Below are 18,549 nucleotides of genomic sequence, written 5' to 3'. Positions count from 1 at the left end.
CATTGCATGCGATAATACAAAGGATAAGTAAAATGAAGAAAAGATTTTTATAATTCTTATTCTAACATTTGCCCTGTAATAGAAATCACAACACATTTCCTAATGAAGTTAAATCTAAGTTCATAGTTCACTGGCAAATATTTATTGATTAGATTTTTATCTCCTTTGAAAAATATTTTTAACTCAGCTAAATAAATATATTATGTGACTAAACCATGGTCATTTATATTTCATAAAAATGTTACCAGAGTAGATTGGTGATGGAACTTTTGGAGAGTAAGTGCCAACACTTTATTCCTGTGATGTTTGCCTCTTAGAATTAAGAAGTTAGCAGGGATCTATATCTAACATTACAAACACTTGACAGAAATACTTTTATTTGCTATTTTCCATATCCTTTAAACTTATTTTAATAATATAGATGGGTTAGGGAACTATTTTTATTATAAAAAGTGAATCCTTCAGTGAAGAGTAATTTGTATTGAAGTAAAAGTCCATTTTTTATGACTTATGGATGTTAGCTTTCAAAGAATGGGCCTAAATTCAGTTTTTCCCTTAAATTGCTGAAGACATAAAATTAAAAATAAGATTAATAATTATTGGAAATAAATAAGCTTTATAGTAAAATATGCTATCAAAGTGAAAGTGAGAGTGACTTCACTTTCAATTTTCACTTTCATGCATTGGAGAAGGAAATGGCAACCCACTCCAATATTCTTGCCTGGAGAATCCCAGGGACAGAGGAGCCTAGTGGGCTGCCATCTATGCGGTCGCACAGAGTCAGACACTACTGAAGTGACTTAGCAGCAGCAGCAGCAGCATGCTATCAAAAGTTGTGTTTTTATGTCTTGTGAGACTTTACTCTGATACTTTTTATCATTTTATTCTAATTTTTTAATTCAAATTTTGGTAAATTTAAGGATATGTAAAATAAATTACCAGTGTGAATTGCTGTATGACACAGGGAACTCAAACCTGGGCTCTGTAACAACCTAGAGGGGTGGAACGGGGTGGTTCATGAGGGAGGGGACATATGTATATCTATGGGATGAATCATGTTGATGTTTGACAGAAACAAACAAAAAGAAGATGATTTCTAATTATTTAAAATTACATCTGTAAGAGGCTTTCCTGCTTGAAAAGCTAACTAAATTAAATTAAAATGTATTTAATTTAGCTCTTTAGTATTTTAAACTATGATGCTTTTAATATTTGTAATTCATAAAACTGTTAATCAAATCCTTAAAGCAAAATTATCATGTAGTTTCTATTTATTTTTTATCATGAGGTTTAAAAGAAATTTCCATTGAGAGCCATGTATATTTATTTCATATATATTGCTGAATTATATTTTTTGTTTTCTATTGCAGTTTGATTTATATATATAGCATATTTCATTTTGGCTTTAATGATGGAGAAAAAGTTTTTCCTGTCTTTTCTGTTCCTCTTGCCTTTTTTCATGGTAAGCATAAATTTGTCTAATGTATCCCCCTACCTATGATTATTTCTGTTTTAACTTCTAATATACCCATCATTGATAATGGTTAATAACACAAAATTACATACATATAGTTATTTGATGCATAAATAAAGTACAGTTTTATATCTAATCAACACAGCAATAATTCATTTTCTTTCAGTGTACCTTTTTAGGCATTTAGTTCTGTAACAGGCCCCCTAGTATTATGTTGCATTGGGATGGATGGTATCAAAGTGAGGAAGTATGATAGACACAGCGGTACAGACACCAGAGGAAAGTAATTACAAGAGTTTGAAAAAAAAAAAAAGGAAAGGCTGTATAGCACAGTCATACATAATAGATGAAATATTTTCAATCAGACCTGCTGATTCTGAGTTAGCTATGTTAAAAAAGCAATTCCAGCCTGTTGATTTTCTTCCCATTCTGCCAACTGATTGACTTGTATTGACTGAAAAGCATTTTGGAACCAATCACTATGTTTTAAATTAATTTCCTCATCCATTCATTCAAATAAGTATGAAATGTCCGTTTTCTGACAGGCATTGATGCTAAGTTTGGGGCAGATGTGTATGTGAGTATGTGCACTCCTGCATGCCTCTGCGTGTTATGCAGGGGAGGTAGGGCTGGAAGTGGAGGGGGCACTGAAGATGACTAAAAAGCAATTGCTCTACTAGAGGGGCTGTATGCTTTAAACATTTAATGTTATTTTTATTTACAGAAATATTTTGTTCCCATCTTTCTCCCTTATTAAAGCAACAACTATACTCTTACTACAACAACAACAAATACTCTTATCATATGCATGAGAAACTGAGAGACATAATCTCGTCTAACTCTGTGCCAGCAAATAATTTTCCTCTGGTGTTTCCAAGTAAACCCCAGGAAGAGTCAAGAAAAGAGACTCAAGAAAAATATAGAAAACTTAAATGGGAAAAAAGCACAACTACATTCCTGTTAGTATTTGTATTTAAAAACATTCTCAAGTCTAGGAGCAGCCCAAATTCTATGCTTCTCAGATGTTATCTTAGGTAAACAGACTAGAATTCAAGAAACAGGAGTTCTGTTTCTCTGGCTCCCACCCTCAACTGAGCCTGCCAATGAGCTGCACGGGCCAAAGCTGGTTCCCTGCAGGTAATTCTGTAACAGATTACCAACCTGATTATTGTAATTTAAGGAATTGGGACCGTTTCTCTTGAATTCATTCAGACAACATGCATATCTGGCTTTTAAAGTAAGAATAAAAATGATATTGGTTTTATGCAATTCTAAAAACTGAGAACAGGAGAAAAATATTTTTCCTTGATGTAAATTTTCATTTTTAATATGTGCAGCACAACAACTCCATAAGAAATTAAAACCAATCTAAGAATGAAAAAGTTAATGTTGAATAATGGTGAGGTGATGGGAAAACTAGAGTGGTGTCACACACTGAGGGACTATTAGTATTTATTTTACATTTAAATTAAATTCAACTTACTGCTAGAGAACAGCAGTAAGAAAATTAAGAATAAGGAATCAACACAGGAATAGAAAGATAACTGTTTATGGAAAATAGATAGGAATAATGCAAAAGTGAAGAAGAAATAAAGTTGAAGAGAGGTGTATATCGGCTTCATGCTATGAAACAAGGAAAAAAAGTCATGTAGAAATTAAAGTGTAAGTGAAGGTTAAAATACTACTGCTAAAGTGGAAGAATATAAATATAGACGTTGTCTAAAACATTTATTGATGTGCATACAATTCTATTAACCAACAGCATAAATGAACTTTCATTATTTTATCAAAATGTAAATATAAAAATGGCAACAAATTTGAGCATTCACCATGTGCCAGATACTTCCCCTTTGTTATCTTGATACTATTTTAACCCATTTTACAATAAGAAAGCAGAGGTTCTGGTGGGGCTGTGTGCCAGGGTGGAGGTTAAATATCTTTTCAACATTGCCAGGTTGAAAAGTAGAGGTGGAGTTTGAATAGAGCTGTCTGCATTCCAGAAAGCTGGCCTGGAGCTGGCCCCCACAGGCTCTGAGGGGGAACTGTGGACTGTACTTCCCACTGCTGCCACTGGCAGCTCTTTGTGGTGGTTGAATATTGGATGAGGTGGGGATATTTACACCATGGAAACTGGCAAACGCTGAAAGTCAAGAAGTGCCCCCCAGAGCCTGTTGACCATGCAGCACATCACTGCACTTACTATTTTTCACTGTGAGGGACTGTCTCTAACATTCTCACAATTATGAAATTTTATTTTCTTTAATTCCTTAGATTCTTGTTATAGCAGAATCTGAAGAAGATAACCCTGATGACTTAATTCAGCTGGGTGTTACTAGAAATAAAATCATGACAGCTCAATATGAATGTTACCAGAAAATTATGCAAGACCCTGTTCAACAAACAGAAGGTAAACATGACTAATTTTAAATGCATTTGATATAGTTTATAAGAAAACTACCCCATTACATCATTGCTGGTCTCTTAGGTTCCTTCTTAAAAATGGGTTAGTTGCTAGTTTTTCTAGTATATGTGCAGTTTTAATTATTTGTGAAGAACAGTTTATTATGTAATTTATCTTACTCTTTTTAAAAATTCTAATAAAAATATACATGACAGGGATATTTTTAGTATTTTTATATAGTATAAAGATATTTAAAATATAAAATAAGTGTCTTGAATTAAATCAATGACAGTCGATCTTCAGTTTATGTGATCTATATTTCTTTTTTTCACAAACTTCTTGATAGGCGCTTAATAAAATGACAATTTGTTTTTGCATAACACATACTATGTATAGTACATTTGGTAGCAAAGCTAATGAAATCGTGAATTTCTGTTTCCATTAGATATTTTTAAGGTATTTTTGAAAGATTTATTGAAGGCCTACTAAGTGTCACATATATGCCTTAATTCTGAGTAGCACAGTAGAGTTGCCAAATTTAGCAAAACCAAAAGTGAAACCCAAAGCACGAAAACACCATGTTTTTTATCTGGCAACCTTAAAGACAGGATTATCTTTAAAATATAAAGTGCAAAACTCTTAGTGAAACAAAGAAAAACATAAAGACTTTATATATTTTTAAATCAGTAGAAACAATTTAATTTGGGGAGAAAATATTTATAGTATAAAACATGTTTGTTATACACATAATATGCTAAAAGTAGGTTACTGTTAATATTTGTAAATGTCAAAATTAACTTGCTTGTGAGAAAGAAAAAAAAGCAAATTTTCCATATTGATCAACTCTTGGAATCTTAATCTAACCAATATATATCAAAACAATTTGATATATCTGTCCAAATATTTTTATTACAATATAATCCAGTTAAAACATATCTCTAAAATATGTCAATGACAAACTGTCTGATATTAGTTCAGTAGGAACTGGATTATCAAATAGTTAAAATCTGTATACAAATTCTGTGCTAACTGATCCAGCCTCTCACTTTATTCCCTTAAAGTCTAAGTGTTATTAGCTTTAAATTATTGAATTAATGCCTTCCAAATGATCTAGATATGTGTGCAAGCTAGCTTCAAATCTAATTTCTTAATAATAGGAATATATTTATTAGGGTTTTATAACAAAATAATTTTGTGATAAAGTTCAGGATCACTACATAATAAATCTTCCTCTTGGAGATTCATAATGTTCTCTATCATTTTAAATACTGTAAAAAAAAACCCTGTAATAAAGAAATGTGTTTAACTTTGTGTTTTCCAAATCTATTTGAACACAAAAACTTTTTTAATGGAAAACCTTTTCATGTCTCACTCAAACGCCATGTAACACAGCTGGGGAAATTCTAGACCTTTCTGTCTATCATGTAGTCAGTGTTGTGGAATCTTTTGGAGCTCTGTAAAGACTTGTCTAAAATGCTTTCTAAAATGGGATCAGGAAAATTTTCTCTGACAGGCCTCAAAATGCATTTTATTTGGTAATAAAGTGGATGCAAGCTATTTAAATAAAGAGTTTGAAAATCACAGAAGGGAAAACAGACTATATGAGTTTTATTTTTAATTAGAAATATTTAGATTTTCAGGCCGATAGAATGTTTTCTGTTTCTGTGAGGCCTAGATTGATTCTGAGATTGCTGTGCAAATCTGTTAATAATAATAAACAGCTCATGCAACATTCAAGTTTCTATGTGTACTTATGGCAAAAAATTACCCTCTTTGATTACAGACTGTTATATAACTTTAGAAAGTTTTAGTCATTTTATTTCTCTATGCCTTTAAACTTTTTTTCATGTAAGAGGTTTTTGCATGTAGGTAAGAAAAGAATGTAAGATTAAACACTTTTACTTCATTTGAAAAGAAAAGGAAGGAAAATAAGAGCTAGAATTTGGTGGAGGGCCTTAAATAAGTGTGTATCAGGGTTAATGTGGTAAAATAAGAAATATTGGAATGTTCATTTGTTCACTTCAAAAAATACTATAACTTGCCCTAAGAATACAGTTTCTAAAATAGAACACATTTCCAATTTCCCATATTTTTTGAATTTCAAAAATAGGGACACTAATTAACCAATACTTAATGGTTAAGGAAAATGAGCAAAGACCATTCAATTTATTGGATAAATAGCTACCTTTGAGAATGACAATTAAAGCTAAACATATATTTGTTTAGATATTTCTAAATTTAACAATTAGTTATTCTAATAATTACCTTGTGAATAATCCAAGTAATTGTTATAAAGATTTTATATGATGTCTTCATTTTCAGTAGACAGTCTGTATTCCCTGTTAGCGTGAGTTAACCATGAAGACTTCATGTGTTTCTGTATAACTAGAGGGAGGTTAGTAAGCCCTGATTTTTACTTTCTCCTTAAGGCATTTATTGTAACAGAACCTGGGATGGATGGCTGTGCTGGAATGATGTTGCTGCAGGAACGGAATCAATGCAGCACTGCCCTGATTACTTTCAGGATTTTGATCCTTCAGGTAAAAGCAGAAATTTATATACGAATCTCTTTGACATCTATTTAATAAACCCTCGGTTAACTAAATTACTATTTCCTTTCCAATTTTAAAGAAAAAGTTACAAAAATCTGTGACCAAGATGGAAACTGGTTTAGACATCCAGCAAGCAACAGAACATGGACAAATTATACCCAGTGTAATGTTAACACACATGAGAAAGTGAAGGTATGTAATAATTATGAATTCAAACTGAATTTACACTATCTACTTTGAAAGTTAGTTACTGATACAATATCAGAGAAAATATAGCTAGTGTTCATTCATTCCACTGTAAAGCCTTTTCATAAAAAAAAAAGTCAAGAAAAATATCTTCATAGAAATAATTATTGTAGATTTAGTCATTACACTGAAGAAGCAATCCAGCTAGGTAGTTGTCTATTTCCAAGTCAATGTCTCAGTACTGTAGTTTAGAATTTTCCAAAGTAAACATAGTTTAAAAGTGTAAGAAAAAAGAAATGTTCATTTGTGGTGGAACTCCTATAGTTACACTCAGGAATTGTGCTCAAGAGAACAAGACAAGCCCAGGGGGTAATAAACAGATCTAGCCATCCCAGCCAAAGACTTTCATACTGACTGGCTGTTAGTTCACCCTCACTGGCGTTCCCACTTTTAACGTCCATCATACATTAAAGTCAAGGTTGGCACAGTTTGCCACAACAAATAGTTTCTATACAGAGTGACTGCACATATCTGCACACGTGTGTGTGTGGAGGTGGTTTGTCACAGTGATTAAAACTGAGTTCTGGTTTCTCACTTCGTGTTTCTGCTCTTTATCCACTGTGACCCTGGGCAAACTTGAACATCTGCCTCAGTCCCTTCCCGTCTAAAATGAGGATAATGAACCCATCCTCAAGGTTTTCATAGGAATTGACTAAATACACGGAAAATATTTAGAAAACTAACAAGCCTATGTTAAGGATTTGATAACTGCCAGCTCTCATTATAAATCATGTACTCTTTATTTATTCAAAGAAGGGTTTGAACATATATATATATATATATATACACACATTAAAATGGTAAGTTACAATAAAGACAAAAATCAAAGAGATAAAGTTAAAACCAAGAAAAATAATTTATTTGTACAGATCAGAGGCCCCTATACATTATAATATTGAGATTTGTTTTGGAGTATCAAGTTTGTCAAATGGAAAAAAGAAACTTAGTTGGGAAAGAAGCCTTACCTGGCATTTAAATTAAACAAACAAAACTCAATTTAAGGTGCACAAACCGATAGAGTGAAAATTGTCAATGTCTTCCAAAGTTTAAAATGCTGGTTTCACATTTTATAAACCTAGATCAATAAATTTATTTCTTCATATGTTTAATATGACTTCTAATTTCTTAAATAAAAAGAACAATTTATAAAATTTGATATCACCTGATAAATTTTTATATCACCTGATAAATCTTTATAGATATTCTTCATTCAAGGTGTATTCAAATACTTACTGGCTTGCTTGCTAAAGGCTTAGGTTATCAGATCACATGTTTTTAAAAACATATGTTATTTTATTGATTTGGGGCTTATACACATGTAGAACTATAGCATTGATATTAGCATTAATTAATGTTTTATTCATACAAATTACAGACTGCACTGAATTTGTTTTACCTGACTATAATTGGACATGTATTATCTATTGCATCACTGCTTATCTCACTTGGCATATTCTTTTATTTCAAGTAAGTACATGAAATTTTTTTTTAATTTACTGATTATCTTTGGTGAATGCAGTGTCATATCCATGTTTATGTCATGTGCTGATAAAATATATGAAATATAGATGATTTATAATATTTAAAATAAATTGATATTTAAAATAATTTTAAATATGTTGACTTTGTCTTGACTTTATAAAATATAGAGAAAAGAGATTGATGAACTCTCTGAAGCTTAACTTGTCATGCAGTAAGAAAGGAACCAAAACCAGTATGCAAACCTATCTGTATTTGCTTTGGAAATTGTGAAATGTTAGAGGTCTGCCCAATTAAATTTTCAACTTCTTGATCAATTTTACTATCAGCATACATAGTACGTTGTAAGAACTGTATTTTGTACAAAAAATAACAATGACTTTTAATATTTAATATTAAAAATAATTTAATATTTGTGGTTAGGTTAATTTTCCTGGTGTTGGGGGGATAATCTTTAAAATAGTTAAATTATGCTTTGAATTTTACTTTCAGTTTATTCTTTTGGGAGCTGGAGGGAAAGTCAGTTCCAATTTATTTTTTAATAGAAATATAGTTGATTTACAGTGTTTCAGGTATACAGCAAAGTGATTCAGTTACATGTACATACATGTGTGTGTGTGTGTGTGTGTATATATATATATATATATATATATGCATGTGGCAATGTGTGTTAAGTCACTTCAGTCATGTCTGACTCTTCATGACACTATGAACTGTAGCCCCCCAGGCTCCCCTGTCCATGGGATTCTCCAGGCCAGAATACTAGAGTGGGTTGCAATGCCCTTCTCCAGAGGATCTTCCTGATCCAGGGATCCAAATTATATCTCTTATGTCTGTCTCGTGCATTGGCACGCAGTTTCTTTACCACTAACACCCTTCTTGGGTAGCCTGTATGTATGTAGGCATGTATATATACAATATATATACGTGTTCTATGGTGTGCTTAGTCACTCAGATTCGACCCAGGGTTTGAATTCAGGTCTTCCACATTGCAGGCAGATTCTTTACCGTCTGAGAACCAGGGAAGCCCAGTACTGGAATGGGCAGTCTATATATTCTCCAGGGGATCTTCCCAACTCAGGAATCAAACTGGGATTTCCTGCATTGCCGGCAGATTCTTTACCAGCTGAGCTACCAGGGAAGCCCAAATATATACATATGTATATATGTACACACACCATCTCCCACCGTCTCCAGGAGATGCATACTTATATATACACATACCATCTCTCACCATCAAGGATGGGGAAAGCTGACGTGCTGCAGTCCATGGGATGGGGTCGCAAAGAGTTGGATACAACTGAGCGACTGAACAACATCAATATACACACATATATTCTTTTCAGATGTTTTCCCACTAGAGGTTATTACAAAATACTGAATATAGTTCCCTATGCTATAGGACATTATTGTTCTGTTACGTATAGTAGTGTTGTCTGTTAATCCTAAATTCCCATTTTACCCTCCTCTTCTAATTTCTTAATTCTATACATTAGCTGTGATTTTTTAAATTGATAGGAAAGTAAAATCTAAAACATACATGCATTATCTTATACATTGACATGGTCTTCATAAATATGATCAGGAGCAGAATTACAGACTGTAGTGTGAAGAGTAAGAGTACTTTACTGTATCATCACTACTGTCACTCTCATTGTCTCTCTCTTACTCTCTTCTTTTCCCTGCTCTCCTTCTCCCTACCCCCTACTCTCCTACTCCTTCTCCTCCTCCTTCATCTTCTTCAACATGTATCTTGGAACATGATTCAGAACCGACTACAGTAATAGCACATCAAGATAATTCAAATCCAAGAATTATTAGATAATTGGATGTTAGGTTCGTTTTTAACTGGAACACCCATTTTTAGCCCACAGTTGAGTTCAGTTCAGTCGCTCAGTCGTGTCTGACTCTTTGCGACCCCATGAATCATAGCACGCCAGGCCTCCCTGTCCATCACCATCTCCTGGAGTTCACTCAAACTCACGTCCATCGAGTCGGTGATGCCATCCAGCCATCTCATCCTCTGTTGTCCCCTTCTCCTCCTGCCTCCAATCCCTTCCAGCATCAGAGTCTTTTCCAATGAGTCAACTCTTCGCATGAGGTGGCCAAAGTACTGGAGTTTCAGCCTTAGCATCATTCCTTCCAAAGAAATCCCAGGGTTGATCTCCTTCAGAATGGACTGGTTGGATTTCCTTGCAGTCCAAGGGACTCTTAAGAGTCTTCTCCAAGACTACAGTTCAAAAGCATCAATTCTTCAGCACTCAGCTTTCTTTGCAATCCTACTCTCACATCCTTACATGACCACTGGAAAAACCATAGCCTTGACACAGCTCATCACAATTCAAAGTACAGCAAATAACATATGAACCAAATGATTATCTTTCATGGGTTCAAAATCATAGGGTTGAGAGATCGTATCATAATTTCTGTTTTTGGAAACTTGTGCCTTCTTAAGAACCTTCAAAATGAATTACTTTGGGGAATTTTAATGGCACTTTTGATTTAAGACATTATCTAGGCATCATTAGAAACTAAAAAAATTCCACTGAAGAAAATTAATTCAACATTTTTATACATTTTAAAATGTGACTTTCTTCCAAAATTGTATAAAAATGTATCAAAATAAATTGAAGAGAATTTTTACCCTCAAATATGGAAAACATTTCCTAAATAATTAAATTTACAATTAATTTAATTTAAATTGCCATTAAAATTTAATTGCCATTTGAATTCAATTGCCAATTGAGTTTAATTGCCATTAAAATTCCCCAAAGTAACTCATATCGAAGGTTCTTAAGAAGGCACAAGTTTCTGAAAACAGAAATTATGATACAATCTCTAGATAATTTGTAACAAATTATCAAAAAGTTCTTGCTCAAAGTAAACTGTCAGTTCTATCACTGAAGACCCATTTCTCATTTTAAAAGAGAAGTTAAAAAATTAATGTTGTCCCAAATATGGTATTCATGTTCAACATATTAATAAACTTTATTTTTTTCAGAAGAAAATCAGGTTTTCTTTTCTTTTTATAAAATTTAATTTTATTTTATTTTTATATATTTTTTTAATTTTATTTTTTTACTTTACAATACTGTGTTGGTTTTGCCATACATTGACATGAATCCACCACACAGGTTTTCTTTTAAAAAAAATCAAGAATACTATATGTAATGTATATGTGTGTGTGTGTGTGTGTGTGTGTGTGTTAAAAGCCACAAATCTCTAAGCTTTAAAAGAAAGATTGCGGCATGCTACACAGGCAAAACCTCATTAGCAAATAAATATCTTGCCAATATATTGAGCTTGGTTTTTGCCCTCTACATAACAGAAAAATTAAGATTTTCAACTAATTACATTGCTTATTTTTAGAGTTTATCATGAAACTACAGTTAACTATTCATTTTCCAAAGAGAACTAAAAAAGATTCTATATTTTTAATTTTTTTCTGCTTTTATTTTATTTAATTAACTTATTTTTTTTAATTGGAGGCTAATTGCATTACAATATTGTGGTGGCTTTTGCCATACATTGACATGAATCAGCCATGGGTGTACATGTGTTCCACATCCTGAACCCCCCTCCCACATCCTTCCCCATCCCATCCCTCAGGGTCATCCCAGAGCACTAGCCCCGAACACCCTGTCTCATGCATCGAACCTGGACAGGCAATCTATTTCACATATGATAATATACATGTTTCAATGCTATTCTCTGAAATCATCCCATCCTCACCTTCTCCCATAGTCCAACAGTCTATTCTTTACATCTGTGTCTCTTTTGCTGTCTCGCATATAGGCTCATCATTACCAACTTTCTAAACTCCATATATATGCATTGATATACTATATTGGTGTTTTTATTTCGGACTTACTTCACTCTGTATATAGGCTCCAGTTTCATCCACATCATTAGAACTGATTCAAATGCATTCTTTCTAATAGCTGAATACTATTCCATTGTGTATGTGTACCACAGCTTTCTTATCCATTCATCTGGATGGACATCTAGGTTGCTTCCATGTCCTGGCTATTGTAAACAGTGCTGCAGTGAACATTGGGGTACACATGTCTCTTTCATTTCTGGTTTCCTCAGTGTGTATGCCCAGCAGTGGGATTGCTGGGTCAATGGCAGTTCTATTTCCAGTTTTTTAAGGAATTTCCACACTGTTTTCCATAGTGGCTGTACTAGTTTGCATTCCCACCAACAGTGTAAGAGGGTTCCTTTTTCTCCACACCTCCAGCATTTATTGTTTATAGACTTTTTGATAGCAGCCATTCTGACTGGGGTGAGATGGTACCTCATCGTGGTTTTGATTTGCATTTCTCTGATAATGAATGATGTTGAGCATTTTTTCATGTGGTTGTTAGCCATCTGTATGTCTTCTTTGGAGAAATGTCTGTTTAGTTCTTTGGCCCATTTTTTTAATTGGGTTGCTTATTTTTCTGGAATTGAGCTGCAAGAGTTGCTTGTATATTTTTGAGATTAATTCTTTATCAGTTGCTTTATTTGCTATTATTTTCTCCCATTCTGAAGGTTGTCTTTTCACCTTGCTTATAGTTTCCTTCCTTGTGCAAAAGCTTTTAAGTTTAATTAGGTCCCATTTGTTTATTTTTTCTTTTATTTCCATTACTCTGGGAGGTGGGTCATAGAGAATCCTGCTATGATTTATGTCAGAGAGTATTTTGCCTATGTTTTCCTCTAGGAGTTTTATAGTTTCTGGTTTTACATTTAGATCTTTAATCCATTTTGAGTTTATTTTTGTGTATGGTGTTAGAAACTGTTCTAGTTTCATTCTTTTACACGTGGTTGACCAGTTTTCCCAGCACCACTTGTTAAAGAGATTGTCTTTTCTCCATTGTATATTCTTTCCTCCTTTGTCAAAGATAAGGTGTCCATAGGTGCATGGATATACCTCTGGGCTTTCTATTTTGTTCCATTGATCTATGTTTCTGTCTTTGTGCCAGTATCATACTGTCTTGATGACTGTTGCTTTGTAGTATAGCCTGAAGTCAGGCAGCTTGATTCCTCTAGTTCCATTCTTTCTCAAGATTGCTTTGGCTATTTGAGGTTTTTTTAAAATTCCATGCAAATTGTGAAATTATTTGTTCTAATTGGAAGGTAAACTTCCAAACTCATTCTATGAGGCCACCATCACCTTAATACCAAAACCAGACAAAGATGCCACAGAAAAAGAAAACTACAGGCCAATATCACTGATGAACATAGATGCAAAAATCCTTAACAAAATTCTAGCGCTCAAAATCCAACGACATATTAAAAAGATCATACACCATGACCAAGTGGGCTTTATCCCAGGGATGCAAGGATTCTTCAATATTCACAAATCAATCAATGTGTTACACCACATTAACAAATTAAAAGATAAAAACCACATGATTATCTCAATAGATGCAGAGAAAGCCTTTGACAAAATTCAATATCCATTTATGATAAAAACCCTCTAGAAAGCTGGCATAGAAGGAACATATCTCAACATAATAAAAGCCATATATGATTAACCCACAGCAAACATTAACCTCAATGGTAAAAATTTGAAAGCATTTCCCTTAAAGTCAAGAACAAGACAAGAGTGCTCTCTCTCACCACTGTTATTCAACATAGTTTTGGAAGTTTTGGCCACAGCTATCAGAGCAGAAAAATAAATAAAAGGAATCTAGATTGGAAAAGAAGAAGTAAAACTCTCACTGTTTGCAGATGCCATGATCCTCTACATAGAAAACCCTAAAGACTCCACCAGAAAATTACTAGAGCTAATCAATGAATACAGTAAAGTTGAAGGATATAAAATTAACACACAGAAATCCCTTGCATTCCTATACGCTAACAATGAGAAAACAGAAAGAGAAGTTAAGGAAACTATTACATTCACCATTGCAACAAAAATAATAATATACTTAGGAATAAATCTACCTAAAGAAACAAAAAGCCTATACATAGAAAACTATAAAACACTGGTGAAAGAAATCAAAGATGACACAAATAGATGGATAAATATACCATGCTCATGGATTGGAAGAATCAATATAGTGAAAATGAGTGTACTACCCAAAGCAATCTATAGATTCATTGCAATCCCTATCAAGCTACCAATGAGAAAAAAGATTCTTTAATGATGAGTTAGTGCTATATACTTGATTTCAGGCACAAGTTAATTTTAATGGATAGTGAAATACAGTAATTAAAAAAATGAGATATATGCAAATCTTGCCATCTCACATTTACTGATAGTATGGTCTTATTCTGATTTATGATTTTCAGTTAGCCTGTTTCCTTATAATGAGTCATATCATTATTTCAAATATTGGCAGAGAAGATTCAAAAAGTACTTGGCATGTAGTGATATTCCAGTAAATGGTAAAAGGAACAAATTTTGCCCTTAGACTATATCAATCATGTAGGCATGTAGATTATACTTAGTCATCTAATATTATATGTATATCATAGTTCAGTTCAGTTCAGTTGCTCAGTCATGTCTGACATTTTGCGACCCCATGGATTGCAACATGCCTGGCTACTGTGTCCATCACCAACTCTCAAAGCTGACTCAAACTCATATCCATCGAGTCGGTGATATCATCCAACCATCTCATCCTCTGTCAACCCCTTCGCCTCCTGCCTTCAATCTTTCCCAGCATCAGGATCTTTTCCAATGAGTCAATCTTTGCAGTAGGTGGCCAAAGTATTGGAGTTTAGCTTCAGCATCACTCCTTCCAAAGAATATTCAGGACTGATTTTCTTGAGGATTGACTGGTTTGATCTCCTTGCAGTCCAAGGGACTCTCAAGAGTTTTCTCCAACACCAGAGTTCAAAAGCATCAATTCTTCAGTGCTCAGGTTTCTTTATAGTCCAGTTCTCACATCCATACATGACTACTGGAAAAACCATACCTTTGACTAGGCGGACCTTTGTTGACATAGTACTGTTCTGCTTTTTAATATGCTGTCAAAAGAGCAAGCATCTTTTAATTTTATGGCTGCAGTCACCATCTGCAGTGATTTTGAAGCACAAAAAAATAAAGTCTGTCACTGTTTCCATGTTTCCCCATCTATTGCCATGAAGTGATGGGACTGGATGCCATGATCTTAGTTTTCTGAATGTTGAGTTTTAAGCCAACTTTTTCACTCTCCTCTCTCACTTTTCTCAAGAGGCTCTTTAGTTCTTCTTCACTTTCTACCATAAGGGTGGTGTCATCTGCATATCTGAGGTTATTTATATTTCTCTTGGCAGTCTTAATTCCAGCTTGTGCTTCATCCAGTCTGGCATTTTGCATGATGTACTCTGTATATAAGTTAAATTAGCAGGATGACAATATACAGCCTTGACATACTCCTTTCCTGATTTGGAACCAGTCTGTTGTTCCAGGTCCAGTTCTAACTGTTGCTTCTCAACCTTCATACAGATTTCTCAAGAGGCAGGTCAGATGGTCTGGTATTTCCATCTCTTTCAGAATTTTCCACAGTTTATTGTGATCCACACAGTCAAAGGCTTTGGCATAGTCAACAAAGAGAAGTAGATTTTTTTTCTCAAATTTTTTTTTTGCTTTTTTATGATCTAGTGGATGCTGGCAATTCGATCTCTGGTTCTTCTGCCTTTTCTAAAACCAGCTTGAACATCTGGATTTCATAGATAACATACTGTTGAAGCCTGGCTTGGAGAATTTTAAGCATTACTTTGCTAGCATGTGAGATGAGTGCAATTGTGTGATAGTTTGAACATTGCCTTTGTTTGAGATTGGAATGAAAACTGACCTATTCCAGTCTAATGGCCACTGCTGAGTTTTCCAAATTTGCTGGCATATTGAGTGCAGCAATTTTACAGCATCATCTTTTAGGATTTGAAATAGCTCAACTGGAATTCTATCATCTCCATGAGCTTTGTTTGTAGTGATGTTTCCTAAGTCCCACTTGACTTCAGACTCCAGGATGTCTGGCTCTAAGTGAGTGATCACACCATCATAGTTATCTGTGTCATGAAGATCTCTTTGTATAGTTCTTCCTTGTATTCTTGCCACCTCTTCCTAATATCTTCTGCTTCTGTTAGGTCCATACCATTTTTGTCCTTTATTATGCCCCTCTTTGCATGAAATGTTCCCTTGGTATCTCTAATTTTCTAGAAGAAATCTTTACTTTTTCCTGCTCTGTTGTTTTCCTCTATTTCTTTGCATTGATCACTGAGGAAGGCTTTCTTATCTCTTCTTGCTATTCTTTGGAACTCTGCATTCAGATGGGTGTATCTTTCCTTTTCTCCTTTGCCTTTCACTTCTCTTCTTTTCTTAGCTATTTTTAAGGCCTCCTCAGACAACCATTTGCCTTTTTGTATTGCTTTTTCTTGTGGATGGTCTTGATCATAACCTCCTGTACAATGTCATGAACCTCTGTCCATACTTCTTCAGGCACTCGATCTATCAGACCTAATCCCTTAAATCTATTTGTCACTTCCACTGTATAATCATAAGAGATTTGATTCAGGTTATACCTGGATGGCCTTGTGGTTTTCCCTACTTTCTTCAATTTAAGTCTGAATTTGGCAATAAGGAGTTCGTGATTTGAGCCACAGTCATCTCCTGGTCTTGTTTTTGCTGACTGTATAGAGCTTCTCCATCTTTGGCTATAAAGAATATAATCAATCTGATTTTGGTATTGACCATCTGGTGATGTCCATGTATAGAGTCAGTAATACAAAATAAAAAACAAAAACAATAAAAAAAATTATTGTGGAGCAACAAAGAGCTGTGGGAAGACATTGAAGGAAAGACTCATTTGACTCATAGAATTGGAATATTCCTAAGGTGATAAACTCAATGAAACAAGTGCTGAATAAAGGGCAGAACTTGAACAAGCAGAAACTGTAAGATAAGAAATGAAGAGATTATCTAATTCAATGCCTAGTTTTAAATGGCAATCCACTCCAGCACTCTTGCCTGGAAAATCTCATGGACGGAGGAACCTGATAGGCTACAGTCCATGGGGTCCCAAAGAGTTGGACACAACTGAGTGACTTCACTCACTCTACATAGTTAATTAAGTTATGAAGGGTTCCTGTCCATCTGTGTAGTTCTCTTTGGCTTAGTAATTTTGTCTTTATCTTTTAAAAATGGAGAATTTGACCAGAAAGAAGCAAAGCTTCAGATTCATTTTTCTTTTTTATTAGACAAACTCAGGCTTTAGATAAAACATGAGAAACTGGGTTCAAGTTTGACCTAGGTGTAGCATTCTAAATGCCCTTTTCTGTTTTAAACATTCTTCATTACAGGTGAGTGGTTAAGAGTATGTTCTCTAAACAGGCATATCTGCTCTCAGATTCTACCTTCATCAGCTTCTTGGTGCCTAGCATCCAATAACTTCTTTAATTTCTCTAATCATCAATTTCACATCTTTAAAATACAGATTCTATTAGTATCTATATTGTAACTGAGATGCTATGCATACATTGTTAAGTAAAGAGTCTCATTTAGAAAACACTATTACTGGCACAGTTATCACTTTTGTTCTCTCTTATTAGTCCATTGAAAGATTTTATATAAACATTTAGCCCTGATAGGCATATTTTAACAGTGAGCTCTTTAAAAATATAATTAAAGAACACAATTTCTAGTTTTATGTGTGCCACATTTTTAAAAGAAATTGTTAATAACATTCCCATAGAAAAATTGATCTTGGTGAGGCAGTAGTGAGGCTGGTTGATTGTAAAGGTCCAACCTGGAGCCCATCTATCTCCTACCTCAAAATCAATACACAATGAATGAACAATTCATTGTATAATTATATCAGTAAAAATTGTGATTGAGTTTTAAAAATTTAGTTGAAAATAATAAAACTTTGTTTATGTCCACAATATACCACATAGCTCACTCAGTACTTAAATTTGTAGTCTTTGATTTTAATGCATTCTTGTTACATACTCCCTAGAACTATCTATTAAAATAGGAAAAGCCACTATCAACACAAAACAACTGTGTGCTAAAATAAGAAATAATGGAAAGAACATGACAAAGTTAGTGCCATGAAAGCAGGAGTCATCACTGCTTGTTTCTTTACATGTTCCAGGGCTTAGTATGTAATCTTGTGCATAGTAGGCACTTAACACCTTTTTAAGGAATGAAGACATGAATGGATTTGGAAACACTTTTGTAGGATGCACCTTCCCATGACTTATCTGTGACCTTGGACAAGTCCCTTGAATTTGTCTGGCCTCTGTTGTCTCCATCAACAAAGAAAGACATTAGACTAAGACTCTACAATTCTAACCAGTAGAAGTATCTGTGTAAAACAATAGAGGATACCCTGCAGCTAGATCCAAAGAAGACCAAGGACATTTCAGAAAATGCTTAACTGAATGGTTAATAAAGCGTGTTCATACAGTCAGGAGCAATAGAA

At 34.0% G+C, this 18,549-nt stretch overlaps 1 protein-coding gene across 5 annotated transcripts in view; it reads left to right on the top strand.

Annotated features, from left to right (window-relative positions):
• CALCRL (calcitonin receptor like receptor) overlaps window positions 1–18,549 on the top strand; it is a 133,574-nt gene that overhangs the window by 79,230 nt on the left and 35,795 nt on the right. For all 5 annotated transcript variants that reach the window (XM_040227776.1, XM_040227775.1, XM_040227774.1 and 2 more), the window contains 5 exons: window positions 1,371–1,462; window positions 3,746–3,881; window positions 6,305–6,415; window positions 6,507–6,619; window positions 8,049–8,140. In XM_040227776.1, the coding sequence (XP_040083710.1) occupies window positions 1,409–1,462; window positions 3,746–3,881; window positions 6,305–6,415; window positions 6,507–6,619; window positions 8,049–8,140 (506 nt within the window). In that variant the 5' untranslated portion in view covers window positions 1,371–1,408. The remainder of the gene's footprint in view (window positions 1–1,370; window positions 1,463–3,745; window positions 3,882–6,304; window positions 6,416–6,506; window positions 6,620–8,048; window positions 8,141–18,549) is intronic.

This window comes from Oryx dammah, unplaced genomic scaffold (genome assembly GCF_014754425.2).
Source record: "Oryx dammah isolate SB20612 unplaced genomic scaffold, SCBI_Odam_1.1 HiC_scaffold_27, whole genome shotgun sequence".
NCBI lineage: Eukaryota > Metazoa > Chordata > Mammalia > Artiodactyla > Bovidae > Oryx > Oryx dammah.
Note: the sequence above shows the minus strand (reverse complement) of the source record. Positions and strands in the feature narration are given on the sequence as shown.